Source organism: Haliotis rubra, unplaced genomic scaffold, assembly GCF_003918875.1.
Source record: "Haliotis rubra isolate DU_JTF1 unplaced genomic scaffold, ASM391887v1 Scf98, whole genome shotgun sequence".
NCBI classification, from domain to species: domain Eukaryota; kingdom Metazoa; phylum Mollusca; class Gastropoda; order Lepetellida; family Haliotidae; genus Haliotis; species Haliotis rubra.
This window is the reverse complement of record NW_025767723.1, coordinates 206,473-221,643: the sequence shown is the minus strand read 5'-3', so window position 1 is coordinate 221,643 and position 15,171 is coordinate 206,473. Positions and strand designations below refer to the sequence as shown.

The 15,171-nt window shown below is 39.6% G+C and overlaps 1 protein-coding gene and 1 long non-coding RNA gene across 2 annotated transcripts; one reads left to right on the top strand and one right to left on the bottom strand.

Annotated features, from left to right (window-relative positions):
• Positions 1–5,958: 5,958 nt before the first annotated feature.
• LOC124265481 (hybrid PKS-NRPS synthetase pytA-like) lies at positions 5,959–13,965 on the bottom strand. The gene is made up of 3 exons (XM_046700278.1): positions 13,834–13,965; positions 13,515–13,689; positions 5,959–12,572 (listed from the first exon to the last, which is right to left on the bottom strand). Exons 1-3 carry the CDS (start codon positions 13,933–13,935, stop codon positions 5,959–5,961), a joined length of 6,891 nt encoding a protein of 2,296 aa, XP_046556234.1. The 5' UTR covers positions 13,936–13,965.
• Positions 13,966–14,603: 638 nt separating this feature from the next.
• On the top strand, positions 14,604–15,092 carry LOC124265499. The gene is made up of 2 exons (XR_006895469.1): positions 14,604–14,652; positions 14,983–15,092. It is a non-coding gene; the product is annotated as an uncharacterized LOC124265499 (long non-coding RNA).
• Positions 15,093–15,171: the final 79 nt, after the last annotated feature.

The window sequence follows — 15,171 nt, the reverse complement described above, 5'->3', positions numbered from 1 at the left end:
TATTTTTTGAGACCCTACCACGAATGTTGCTGAATATGTGGAGGCAAATTATTGTTATTCCTATTTCTAAGATATTTCTGTGAAAGATTAAAAGCGCCGACAGTACTTTATCAGGCGATAAAATACACTTTTTTTGCATTACGTATTGACGTCACAAGGCCATTCTAGTCTGCCCCCTCGTACTCTTTGAAAACGTAACCTAGGACGGTAAGATTGTCCCGTGGTAAAGTGTTCGCTCGTCACGCCGAAGACCCGGCTTCGATTCCTCACATGGGTCCAATGTGTGAAGCCCATTTCAGGTGTCCCTGGAATATTGCTGAAAGCGGCGTAAAGCTAAACTCACTCATTCAACCGTAACCGACGTCTCGATGCATGTTACTTGTCATCGCTTCGTATTGTCCCTTCTGCACAACTACTCCGTAGCATCCTGTTTCTTGGCTTGCAGTCGCTTCGCTTGGCTAACATCGTTTAACTTTTTCGACGGAAAAAATGCCTGAGATTGACTCAAACTTAAACAGGGATACAGATAACTAAGCCTGTGTCCAAGTCCCGTGGAATGTCGCGTGACTAGTCAGCTTCATCTGTATGTGCTGCTCTGAACTTATGTTGGTGGTAGAAATGCGACGTTCATATTGCCTATAGTTTGGCATGAAATGCATGTGGACCCGTTTTTTTTTTGTAAATATCTCTTCATCCAATGACCCAATCGATCTCAAACTGTGCAAGAGGATGTTTTGTCAGACAACCTAATCACATTGTACATCACCGATTTTATGCATTTGTATTAAAGAATCTGTCTATGTAACTGTCAACAAAATAAACAGCAGAACGCAGAAGGCTTGCAGAGGGAGGGAGCCAATGACCTGTAACAGCGGTAGTGTTGGGTCATAAAGGTCAACGTTCGTCAATGTAGGTCAGCGTGGCAAATGTTAATTTGTTATCTGCATTCGTACCAGAGGCCTTGAGTCTGAAGTGTTGAAATAAACTGTCTCTGTGGATATTGAAGAGTAGTGGTGCACTAGAGGTTGCTAATGAACATCGTATGTACCTTTGTGACAGTAAGAGATAAAGAAATGTGATCAAATGAATGAAATTTACCAATCACAGAAGAAAAAGAAGTCACCTTAGACAACAACGCCGGATACAAACGTTTGAGTTCATCTTTGTATTTTCAACAAATATTTATCCTTTCAGCTCTATACATCTCATACACAGATGAACTTTAGATTTAGATGTATTAGATACAGTCTAAAGTCAAGAGTCTGTTGGTTAAAGCAAAAGTTTGCATCCCAGGGACTGTAGTCCGTGGTGATAGAAGCATTTGTTTGTGTTTTGTGTTAATATTTATGTCTGATTTCAGTGACTTTGATGTGTTCTGTGATGTAAATGTCACACAAAAACTTCTTTGAGAGGCATTTAGAGGTTCGAGCAGCAAGGAAGGATTACGATATCTGGATATCATCACTTGCTCTCACTGTAACAATGAAGTTGTTCATCCATGAACACACAATGCTATTTAGGATGTGGTCAAATTTAACATACCCGAGAAGATCCCGGTTAGAAATGATTTTCAGTAACCCATGCTTGCCAAAAGAGCTAGGGAGGCGACTAACGGGACCGGGTGGTCAGGCAAGCTGACATGGTTGCCACATGACATTGTATCCCAGTTTTGAAATCGATGCTCATGATGTTGATCACTGGATTGTCTGGTCCAGACTCGATTATTTACTGACCGCCGTCATATAGCTTTAATATTGCTGAGTTCGGCGTAAAACTAAACTCACTCACTCACTCTCTTACTCAAATGTAACATGTTATATTTGGGATTAGACTTTCCTTGTAATGTACAGATTCTAGTACTTTTGTTGGGTAGATTTGACGATTAGGTGCCTGACTTCGAGATCGTGGGTTCGAATCCCTGATGGGACTCAACCCAACAAAAGTACTAGAATCTGTACTGTCCTAAGAAAGTGTAATCCCAAATATAACATCTGTTACTTCTTCATCCATTTATTGTAATATCCGTGATGTTACACCCATACTCTATTTAAAGTACTGACCACAGTTTGAAATGTGAAACGCATTGCATAGGCACGAATGTAAAAGTGAAACGAAACTGGAGATAGAGAACGTCGTCAAGGAATTGTGGTGTCGGTGTACATACATATTAAATCAGGTTAACACTTTCTTATCTGTGATGTAGTGGATAGAGCGTCTTTACATTCAGCGAAAGGTCGGTTGTTCTCAAACATGACATGTTTAACCTCATGTCTACGTTATCTCATTACACCCAGCTCTTATAAATATACATGACATCAACGCCAGAGAATAACTGCCCTTCATGATCCTTTGAACAGTTTCCATAAGGCGTAACAATAGTAATGACATATATTTTGTAACAATAGAACTCAAAAGTGACAGGTGCTCGCGATGTGCATTGCGTCATCACAGAGATTCGCTACTTCAATGGTTTTGAAGAGTCCATATATAAAGATATTTTTAATGTTCACTGCATTTTATTAACACATACATATATAAGAAAGAGGCACAATACAATCATAAAATAGTAATAAAATATTCTGCACTGCTAGACGGTGCAGAAATGGAATATCAACTAAGCCAAGTGCCATATAAAATCCGCCCAGGCTATTTATTTTTCAAGTCATCCTCCTCACTTTATTGAATTTATGTAAAGTGTGCTGAGATGGACAACATTTCTGCTGACACCTGGACAACATTTCTGCTGACACCTAAACATAAATGGGTAGTTTTCAATTTTCGAGTGTTGATAGTAGGCCCTGTCCACCCACCACTTCAGGTTCTTAGCGCTACAGATGTATATAACAATATAAGTGGAAAGAAAAGCTTTACACTTATGAAAGTCATAATCAACAGAACGTGTATCACAAGTTATGCAAACATCTTTTGGAATCATCTTATGCTTTAAACCGTTAATACTGTACTTACGAGATGCAATCTGCAGTCAATAAATCCTTTGAAGGAAATGACTAGACTACTTTATTACGGGTGCCACTGGTGGGGCAGGATATGCTCACCTTTACACGGACACCTGGTATCATAACTATTTCATAGTGATTCATGAAAACATGTTCTGTCATCGTATCGCATGGTGACGATCACTGGATTGTCTGGTTCAGACCTGATTTGTTTACGACATCGTACAGCTGTAATACTGCTGAAACAAATATCTGCTAAAGATATGGTCACAATCGACTCTGACTATAATAAATATAATTGACTAATAATACACGCTCATATAGCTTTTGCAAAACTCACAAAATATAACGCTGCTGGAGTAATAAGTAATAAATCTGCACCTGTCTAGTCTCTTTGGCTTGTACAGTCATAGTTTCATACAGTTTGAGCCCCATTAACCATGAAGAAAAGATAATGCCTATATATCTATAACAAGCCACAGTTTTCAGTTCAGTCTCAGCCATTTCATTATTCTTTAATCCCCATTTCAAACCATAGACTGAAACATCTATTTTTCTTTGGAAACCAATCACAGAAAAGACCTATCAAAGAAAGATCATCTGTAAATGAAAGTAACAATAGTTTCAAGAACATATATACCCCTCGTAGCACTCTGTTTAAACCCCAACTAACTCATCTATAAACAGAATAAATAGAACTGGGCTCAACATACAACCGCTGAATATGCTAAATACATCTGACCTTCTATAATCAGATTTCAAACAAGCCTTTAGCTTTGAATATATGTCACTCAAATCGTTAAATATTTTCCCACCAATTCCTCTATTGTGCGAAATAAATAACAACTTCTGTCAATTTTGTTAAGACTTTCTTCCATTTTTTGGACATAGTGACTGAAGGGTAAATCCTGCCAGAGAATCTAGAATAAAACAATCACGTTCATCCAAATTCTAACCTATAAAAAATAGATGGAAAGAAGATAAATGATATGGACATAACTGATAATTGAAAATTGTTTAATCTCGAGATATGTTCAAGACACTGAAAGGGATTTTCTAAGAAGTGCAATTTTGCCATTTACCATGTTTGAAACCATAATGTATATATTTGACGAACTAAAACCAAGATACAAAGTATAGTTCCATTGCAAGTGTGAGCAGTATCCACAGATAAATATAGTTATTATCTTGGACTTGGTTGACATATCATACCTGAGCTTCTACATTAATAAATGCACACAAAGTTAATATACTTCCTGACTTCCGTCTGCGAGAGGTAGAGGTACATATGATGTAGGACATGTTGACAATTTCTGTCAAAAAGTCAACAACACTTCTCGCTACCTTCTACTTGCAAGAAGCAATATAAAAGAAAATCATCAAATATGAACATTCTTGTTGTTAAAGTAATCTACGTAATCAAATGTTCTGGAATACACTGTACATAAATACGTGGGTACGTATACATGAGTTGATGCTTTGTGTAGAAACAACCCCATCAATTCCATAAAGAAATATATACATCAACACGACAAGTCAATGAACAAATAACAATGTCCAATGCAACATTCAAGACACTGAAAAGGATTTTCTAAGAAGTGCAATTTTTCCATTTACCCGTTGCATATTTGAAACCATAATGTTTATATTTGACTAACTAAAACCAAGATACAAAGTATAGCTCCATTGCAAGTGTGAGCAGTATCCACAGTTAAATATAGTTATCGTGGACTTGGTTGACATAGCATACCTGAGTTTCTACCTTAATGAATGCACACAAAGTTAATATACTTCCTGACTTTCGTCTGCTAGTGATACCACTTGTGAGCACTTGACATAAAATCAATTTCAAAACGACGTTTTGGATTTATATTGCTGACACATTAAACTTCAGATCTAATATACATATATATATATCACGAACATTAACGAGAAGGTTAGGTATATGTTTACATTTGAGACACCACCTTCTACATGCAAATATGAAATAATCATAAAATAAGAACTTTCTTGTATTTACAGTCAGCAAATGTCCTGGGTAACACTGACAATATACGTAGAGGTACATATGATGAAAGACATGTTGACAATTTCTGTCAAAAAGTCAACAACACTTCTCGCTACCTTCTACTTGCAAGAAGCAATATAAAGGAAAATCATCAAATATGAACATTCTTGTTGTTAAAGTAATCTACGTAATCAAATGTTCTGGAATACACTGTACACAAATACGTGGGTACATATACATGAATGATGCTTTGTGTAGAAACAACCCCATCAATTCCATAAAGAAGTATATACATCAACACGACAAGTCAATGAACAAATAACAATGTCCAATGTAACATTCAAGACACTGAAAAGGATTTTCTAAGAAGTGCAATTTTTCCATTTACCCGTTGCATATTTGAAACCATAATGTATACATTTGACTAACTAAAACCAAGATACAAAGTATAGCTCCATTGCAAATGTGAGCAGTATCCACAGTTAAATATAGTTATTATCTTGGACTTGGTTGACATAACATACCTGAGTTTCTACGTTAATGAATGTACACCAAGTCAATATACTTGTGATACCATGTATGTATGTATGTATGTATGTATGTATGTATGTATGTATGTATGTATGTATGTATGTATGTATGTATGTATGTATGTATGTATGTATGTATGTATGTATGTATGTATGTATGTATGTATGTATGTATGTATGTATGTATGTATGTATGTATGTACCATTGGTGGAAATAAAGAACATTCATTCATTCATTCATTCATTATCCGGTTTCTTTGGTGTGTCTTACCCATTCGAGACTGTTTGACACTTTCTTTCCACTCTCTTTCCGCATCGTAGTAAAACATACCCATGCATTTGAAGCAACATCGCTATCCTTTCACAAAGTAAATGCCAGCATAAGTGCTGTGAGAGAAAACAATGAACTAACAATGCAGTCATGGTATATCTTACAACTTCACATATTGATTGAAGTACTCAGTCACAAACGTGTTTTCTTGTCTTGAAGTTGTGTGATGTATGGTTTAGATTGTAGTGTCCGGACTGTAATCTGTGGATTCGCTACAGTGTCCTCAAGTAAGCCAAAAAATGCGTTGAGGATCATATGGATGCGTTTCTCTGTGAAACAATCTTTCCGGGCATACAAGACAATGCCTATTGTCTTGGACATTTTCCTGTTGAGGATGTCAAAGTACAGTTCTGTGTTAGGGCCAAATAATGCTTTCACCCGAACATTGGCATCAAGGCCACCACGCATATCGTTTCCTTTACCCATGTTCCTCATCTCATCAGTCCCAAATGTGACAAAGGACGTCATTACATTGTTGTAGTGATCCTCTGGAAGGAAATGCTTTAGATCCCCAAAAGGAAATATTCCATTCTCTATGCACTTTTCAAGCATGATACTGTTCTCTCTGAGAAATGTAACAACTGTCAATTTGTCATCATCTCTTACTTCACAGGACAGTGGTGTAAAATTGACACCTCTTCCTACAGATGTTGTTAACTTTGGGCTGAAGATTCTTTGATCAACGTATGTTGACATGGCAAATTTCTGACCATTTGCACTGGTTGACCAAAGAAGTTGAACGAGTCCTACAAGGCACTTGAACTGTGACAACCCTTCTTTGTCAGTGAAAGATTTCAACTTCTGGAACAGATCAGCTGATACAACTTTCTGTCCACTTATACTGTCCATTTGTGGTTTGGATGAGACGGCCTTGTCTGCAAAGGAAACATATGGAACTGTTTCGAGCGTTTTTTTCCAAAATTCCTTAATGTGTTGATATCTTGGTTGAAGGATTGTCCTTATTTCTGGACCAATGGGCATATCTGGATCACTTAGTACATCACTCAGAGACTGTCCCTGTGAGAAAGCTTGACCTATATTAACGAAGTCGTTTATGAAGACTGCAATTCCCTGGTAGTCAAAGCCAATTCTGTGAAAGACAATGATGAGATGTGGGGGATTTCCTTTCACAAAGACAAATCGTATTGGTCCTTGTCGGTCAAGATAAAAACGTTCCTCTGTGAGGCGTGTTACGTCAGGACGGTTTGTCAGATCACCTATCCTGTAGTCAATATCAGCCTCGGCACTCAGAGTTGATTTTCTTGCTTCTCCATTCACATCATGAAAAGTTGTCCTGCAGATTGGGTGTCGTCTGACGTTTTCCTGGAACATTTTCTTGACAGACGTTGGCTCTGAAACATCAGGTAATTCCGTTTCCACAATCAATAAATGTGATATATGGCTTGGATCTCTCATGTAGTTGTCAAAAACAAACTGTTCACCTGGGAGAAGAACTGAGTCAGATTCTGATGAATCTTTGACTGGAAGAGACTGCTCATGTTTCTCATCACCATTCCCTTTGATCATCCAGTCATCATAAATGTACTGTGAGATTTGAGTCACCGATGCGTTTTCGACATTCAATTTTGTTGATGATAGCTGAACGTGTGTGTCATCCATGATTTTCCCAGTAATTTGCATGAAATTCATTGAGTCAACTCCCTGATCTCTGGTGCCTTGCTCCACATCTAGAGATGATTCGTCAAGCATAGCTACATCAATAACCACAGTCTTCACGTACTTCACAAGTTTGGCTAGAACATTTGCCTTTGACATTTTCTTCATTTCTTCAAAGTTAAATGTTTCCACATTACTAGGTGAAGCTGAAGACACTGCTGAAGACACTGCTGCCTTAAATGGATACAAGACCGATCTAAATCGAGACTCCAGTTCCACATTGTTCTCTCTTTGAAGGCTTTGTCCAAATTTAACCAACTGGAGACCGCACATAATGATCTGTGGCTTATTCAACATGAGGATGTGTGTGAGGCAGTCAGGTACACTTCTCTTGTGTATCAGAAAGTATCCATACGATTCCATTTGTTTTAAAAGTCTTTCTTGCAGCATGCCCATATTCAGAGGACCCCAGTTTACAACCTGACCACACTTGCCATTTTGCCTCCTGACATGGGCTAGGGCATCCATGAATCCATTTCCAGCACCATAGTTTGCCTGTCCAGCATTTCCAAAGAGAGATGTTACTGATGAAAACAGCACAAAATAGTCCAGTGGGAGATGCTCTGTCAGGATATGCAGGTTCCAGGATCCAGCAACCTTGGGAGAAGACGCTGTCTTGAACTTGTCTCTCGTCATTTCCAGAAGAAGTGCATCTTTCAGAACAGCAGCTCCAAAGAAAACTCCTTTCAGGGTATAGGCAGGGAAACGGGTTCCGAGCTTCTTCAAAGCTGATCCTATTTCTTTGATATCTTGAACATCAGCTGACTGAGATGTAACAATGCATCCATACATCTCGGACACATGCTTCATTTCATCTTGTTTGTTTGGATCTGGATTACGTCTGCTGATAATAGTAATGCACCCAGCCCCTTTGGATGCCAGATACAAGACACATTCCCATCCTAGTCCTGTCATTCCACCCACAACAAGGTAGATTCCCTTCCTGTCAAACAAGAGAATCTCAGGGACCTTTAACTGTGTTGTGGTTACGCTGCTGTTCTCTTGCATGTTGAACTCCCATGTTCCTAGGACTTCTGCTATGTTAATAGGAGCACTATGGTGGTGTTTCAAGGCAATGTCGTTGCAGTCCCTGAATGAAATGCATATCTTTGTGATATTCTGTTTATTTTTCTTTATCCATGTGTATAGCTTTGGAATATGTTCATCCATTTGACAGAAGGCAAGGAACTCTTGGGTCCTGACAATTGCTATTTTCAGTCTTGGCTTTACAGACTTTAGCAAGTTTATCACTTTGAGTGATATCAGCTTCTCTAAGGATATAAGCTGTTCAAGGCAGTCCCATGCAAGGGCAATCTGTTGTGCTAGTTCTGTTGTAATTTGAGTAGTTGATATGAGAACATGATGTCCTTTGTGGCTTGGTATTTCTTCTGGAGTCAGTAAAGAAACTGTCCTGGTTTGTTTTGACAACAATATAATTTCCATCGCTTCTGCATATTTCCTTGTCTGGTGTGAGTAGAGTATAACCACATCTTTCATGCTGCACTCACCACACACTCGCCATAGACAGTACAGCTTCAGCATAAATCCTGTCTCAAAATGACCTCCTAAGTGTTTGACATTCAGTGCAAATTTCATTGGGACATAGTGTTCATATCTCACCTGTTGTGGATAGCAGGCAATGTACATCTTTCTTCTGCTATTTCCGTTTGCAACGCCAGTTGATTCAAATGTAACTACAGGATTTCCCTTGCTGGTTCCCATGAAGCTTCCATTGTCAAGAGGATACAGAACTTGTTCAGACAGGAATTTAGAGTGAACTGCTACACACTGTGCAGAAAGCAAAATGTCATCTTTGCCCCTTTCTTGCATGTTTCTTGACATTGTAAAGAAAGGCTGTGATATTTCTTCGGACGAAGTTGAATAGAGTACAGTGTCCAGACTGGCCATCTTCCTGTCCAGTCTAAATGGCGGTGTTGAGTCGGGTTCCTTTTGAAACGTCTGTCCATACAATCGTCTATGAAGGCTTTCGAATTCAGCATGACCTTTGACATTCAAGACTTGCGAGATTTCAGACATTATGATAGTTGCATCGTATTGGTCCATGTTACCAACATTGAGATCCAGTGATTTTACATTTAGCCTTGTGAATTCCCTCCTAACACATCTGATGTATGCCCGAATACTTTCGTGAATGCAAGCAAGTGCATGAGATTTTCTATCTGGGGTTTGGTAGTCTAATGGTGTTGCCATTGTGACAATGAGCAAGGGTGTCTTGATGGCATGCTGTGACATTTTAAGTATAAGAGATCTTAAAGGCATGATCTTCTCCTCCAATTCTTTCTCCATTTCCATTCCATTGTGAACAAAGTGAGGCTTGGATTGAAACATAACTACTATTCCAGATGACTCGAACAGGTCTGGGACATAGCTATCGCCATATAAAATGGACATATGGTGAACTGTCCATGGATAGTTTGGGGTCTTTGACAAAGACATCTCATCACTAAACATAACAAGGTTTGTTATGCTGTCAGTGTCATGCTCAGGATGCATTTCTTCTGCTTCAATTGTGTATGCAACACTCCTGACATCAAAGGACTCTATACCCATGGCCTTCAATGTAAATTTTCCAACGTGTGCAATGACATACCCTTCGGTTGTCAGCAGTGACAGGCTATAGCACACATACCATTCACTTTCATGTAACACTTTCAAATGCACAAACATCTTTCTGTCTGTCTTCCTCTTGACTATCACATGGTCTACAGAGTATGGAAGCATATCTTTGATCACTTGCGTGACAGTTGCAGGCGTCTGTAGCATGCCATCTAGTATTGCAGGGTGAAGAATTGTGTGATGTGCTTCTCTCTGGAGCTTAGATCCAACTTCAAGTACAGTGAGGCTTTCATTTCCAGCTGTTTGGCTACCTGAAATAACGGACATCATTTCACCGTAGTTGAAACCATTGGCTGCCAAATGTTGATACACTTCCTCTCCAGTTAAGTAGTGTTTACATCTTTCTTTGATTGGCCCAAGGTCAACTCTCTCTGGAGTTTCATCCGCAGGTGTTTGCCTTATTATTGCTTCTGCGTGGACTGTCTTTCCATTCTTCAAAACAAATGTACTCAAAATGCTGGAGTCAACTTCACTGTGAGATTGTTTTATATCCAGGTTTGTCACTTTTCCAGATTTAAGATTGACTGGGCTCCTGAAGGCCACAGAAACACTGATTGTACATAGGTGATACATGTCAATCATTCTGGCTAAAGCAAGTGCTGCCTCAGCATGGACGGCACCTGGTAAAATGATTGCTCCTTTCACTTTGTGTTCAAAAACACTCTTGAATCTCTGAGGGTCAATGACTAAGCTTGCTGACTCTGTGTTGCCTTTGATAAACAAGTGATCTCCTTCAGTTTCCTTCTGACCCTTGAGCATCTGTTGTTTACTTTCAGACACCACTAACAGGGGCTTAGTATTGAAGACATAAGATGGATAGCTTGTTATTTGCATCTTATCAGGAAAGAAAGTGTCCCATTTGACGTTAACTCCATAGTCATACAACAAGATGAGTGACTGCAGAATGTCACCGTAACTCGCTTTGGGGTGAAGAGAAGGAATGGATGTGACAGAGGGGGTAGAATCTCTGAAAATGTCCCGTAGATGTGACTTTAGTACAGTCCGTGGGCCTATTTCAACAAAAATGTTCATTTTGGATGTTTGTGCGGCGCTTTTGATTGCATCACAAAATCTAACAGGACTTCTTACATTTAGGCCCCAATAGATCTTTGACATAACTGTACTTTCATCCATATCAGGATCAACTGTCGAGACAAATCTGCTTGTCATCTCAGATGTCTTGATATCGGATAAGATTTCATCAACCTGAACTCTTGCTGAGTCCATAAAGTGACTGTGGAACGCACTTGTAACAGGGAGCTCATGAAACAGTGCATTACTATCTGAAGAATGCTTCAAATCCTCTTTGACTAACTGAACAGACCTCTCATCCCCACTGACAGTGCAGGAGATCGGGCTGTAATAAAGAGCTACATCTATCTTACTCTGAATTTTCCTACAGGCTGTCTTTACTTGTTCTGTCTCAACATTCCGGACAAGCATCATCTTTCCGCCCGTGGCTTCAGCCAGGATCCGAGTCCTGTGGTAGATGACCCTCACAGCTTCATCCAAGGACAGGATTCCTGCAACATGTGCTGCAGCCACCTCCCCAACTGACTGACCTACAACAGCTGCAGGCTTCACCCCCCAGGTTCCCCACAGGTGAGCGAGAGACACCTGACAAGCAAAAATGGCTATTGGACCGAACAGCGGATCGTTCACATCATCACATTCAAGGAGCCGCTTCATCAGGGACCACTGAACAAACCTGGAGAGGGATTTGTCAATTTCCAAAATGCTTTCCTTAAACTGATCATTGTTGGAGATGAGATCATTGCACATTCCTTCCCAGGCTGTCCCCATGCCACAAAAAACAAATACAATGTTTTCTTTTTCCGAATAAGATGGCTGGTTTCTCTTTTGTAACTCTTCTTGTATTTGAGATTTCAGATTAGCATGATTGTTTGCAAAGAAAGCTTTTCTTAACGGAAAATGTTCTCTGGCTATACATGAAGTGTAAGCAACAGCACTGAAAGGAGAACTGTTACCACTTTCAATGAATTTTGCTATTGATGTGTTTAACGTTTTCTCAGTGGAGCCTGAAAAACAAACTGGTAGGGCAATGTCACTTATAACTGGTGTTTCCATTGTAAAAGATGTTAACACAGCATGGCTGTTGCTACCACCAAAGCCAAATGAGTTGACACATGCAATCTTTTTATGACGTTTCCAGTCAGAATTTTTTGTTGGTACTACAAACTGAAATCTGTCAAAGTCTATTTCTTCATTGGGCTTGTCAAAGTGTAAGGACGGCACAATGGTGTCGTGTTTCATCATCAACAGGACCTTGATGAGTCCGGCAACACCTGCAGCTGCTTCTAGATGGCCGATGTTGGTCTTCACTGACCCGATGTGGCGCTGGCGTGGATACTTCTCAAAGAAGGTTCCCAGAGCTGAAGCTTCTACTGGATCACCTCTTTTGGTTCCAGTACCTGAAGTGACAATGTTTTGAGTTGACAACTTTCGACATCAGATGTGTCATAAAAACATATACATAAGCCACTTTAAGCTAATGCAAGAACAAATATGTCAGTTATGTTTGTTTATACGTGCTGATATCTCAATACTGAATAAGAAATGAAAAATGATCAAACCATTGGAGCCTTTCTGATAGTTCATTAGGAATTCCACAATGAAGGAGGAAAGTACTATTTAAGAAATAACTTTTCTTTGTTTTGGAACACAAGGTATATTTTGGGTCACTGCTGCGAAGCATGCAATATTTTTGTGAGATGTCCAGTATGCATAATAGTATTTTCTTTTCTCTTTGACGACCCTGAGGACAAATCTGGCCAGGATTCTCTAAACAAATTCTGCTGTTTCTTAATTTGCTCCAATTGTTTAGGTGGTTTTTTTGTCCACTGTTAAATGAATGTAATCTAACAGTTTAACCCCCTCTAATGAAACGATTATGGAAGAAATAAATTTAACTCCATATATATAGATATTGTCACAAAAAAAGGAATTAATTTCAGGAGAACAGAAACCTAATTGAAAGAATAGGGGAAACTTAAGATTCTACTCAGTTTCCTTAACGTTTTGTTTGGTAAATTTACGGAAAACTGAAACCTGATTAATTGCTGAGAAACCGATAAGACTCCACTGCCGTCGTCATCAATATTCTAGCAATAGTGGTCTGTAAATAGTCGAGTCCTTATTAGATGATCAAGTGACTGGCATCATCTACGAATACGGATACAGGGAAATGAAAGTACCAAGCAGTGATCCTGCCATTCGAACTCGTAAATAACTGAAGGCAAATTATAACCTTGGTATTCACTAGGGCCCCATACCTCGGGAATAGACTAACAAATCTTACTACTTCTCAAATTAGGCTGAGACATACGAACCGCCTTTCTTTATGGTATACGTACCATGAGCTTCAATATAGTCTACTTCAGTCGGGTCGATCCCGTGCCGTGTGTACATGTCATTCAGCAGTTCCTGCTGTTGTTTCCCGGATGGTGCTGTGATGGGCGTAACCTGGCGGCCATCTTGATTCAACCCCGTGACAATAGTTCCCCAAATATTGTCACCATCATGCAAAGCCTGAAATTTATAATTAACGGGATAATTGTTTCTGCTTTACTTTGAGGATTGAGGATTGATATGGTAGTTTCATGGTTATGTCAAACAGATCAGTTACAGCCACATGTAGGTTATTAATCGGGAATGCTTAGACAAGTGTCATACCTGACTTAAGAGTTTGACGATGATAATTCCACATCCCTCCCCTCTGGTGTAACCATCTGCATTTGCTGAGAAGGAGTGGCACTGTCCAGTGGGAGACAACATCTGAGCTTTGCTTAACTTGACAAAATATCCTGGGTGAATTGTCAGGTTCACCCCTCCACAAATTGCCATAGAACAATCACCTGAAAGTTGTTAATATAGACAAAGGTTCAGACATATGCACTTGTCAGGCAACATAGGGTGTGGGACTAGTGATGAACAGTGGTCAGCGTTTCTAATATCGAGACCCTGAAATGTAAAGGAGGATAAATGAAAACAGCTCCTTACATGTTGAATGATTCTTTCCCTCACATATGTGATCTTTGGGAGACTGGATATCTCATGTGGAGATATATAGTCACCTAAGTCTCCGATTTGTTATTTTTGAATAACTGAAATAGTTCGACTGCCTTCTCTCGTATCGTCGAGTGGTGGTTCGTGCAATGGCATAGACGAGGAGAGGTCAAAACGTTTTGAGAACTCTCTACTTAAAGTTGTAAAACAGCTATGCTGCTAGTAGCATTGCATACATTGATTATTCATGAGATACCTGTAAACGTTCCAACACCTTGCAACAAACAGTAATATTGTGATAACTGGAAGAGAGATACCCTACTGATATCATGGACAATTCTGAATACAGAGCTATAGTTCATGTCCTCACACTAGAGGGCAGAATCCACGAGTACAGTCCTTGTCTGACACCTAGTGATTATAACTTTTTTTCGAAATTTGAAGCCTCACTTGCGTGGAAGACGATTTGCCAATGATGAACTCAAGGTGGGGTGACGTGAAAGTGGGTTTAACGTCGAGCTTAAGAATATTTCGCTCATATGACGACATGCATGCGTGTGAATGTGTATGTGCGGCTGCTTGCACTAGCCCAGACTTAAGCTGGTTTTATAGTGCTAGCCCATTGAGATACCATGCCGCAGTGAAGCATGAATACCCCTCAGACACATTATACTGACTCCGAGCTGACCAGTCCTGGTTGTACCCATTAATGCCGAGCGCCAGGCAGGGACCAATAAGTACCATATTTTAACGTCTTTTGGTATGACGCGGTCGGGGATCGAACCCGCGACCTTCCGCTTTCCGGATGAACTCAAGGCTACAACAGAAGCTTGGTTTTGGGACCAGTCAAAAGACTTCTATTTCCAGGGTATTACCAGCTTGCAGCACAAATGGGTAAAGTGTATTGAACTGAAGGGAAACTATAGTGAAAAGTAAAAGTTCGTAACCTGCTCTGACAGTGCAGCTTGGTATATTCTGTACCAAGCTGCACTGAGTACCCGTGAT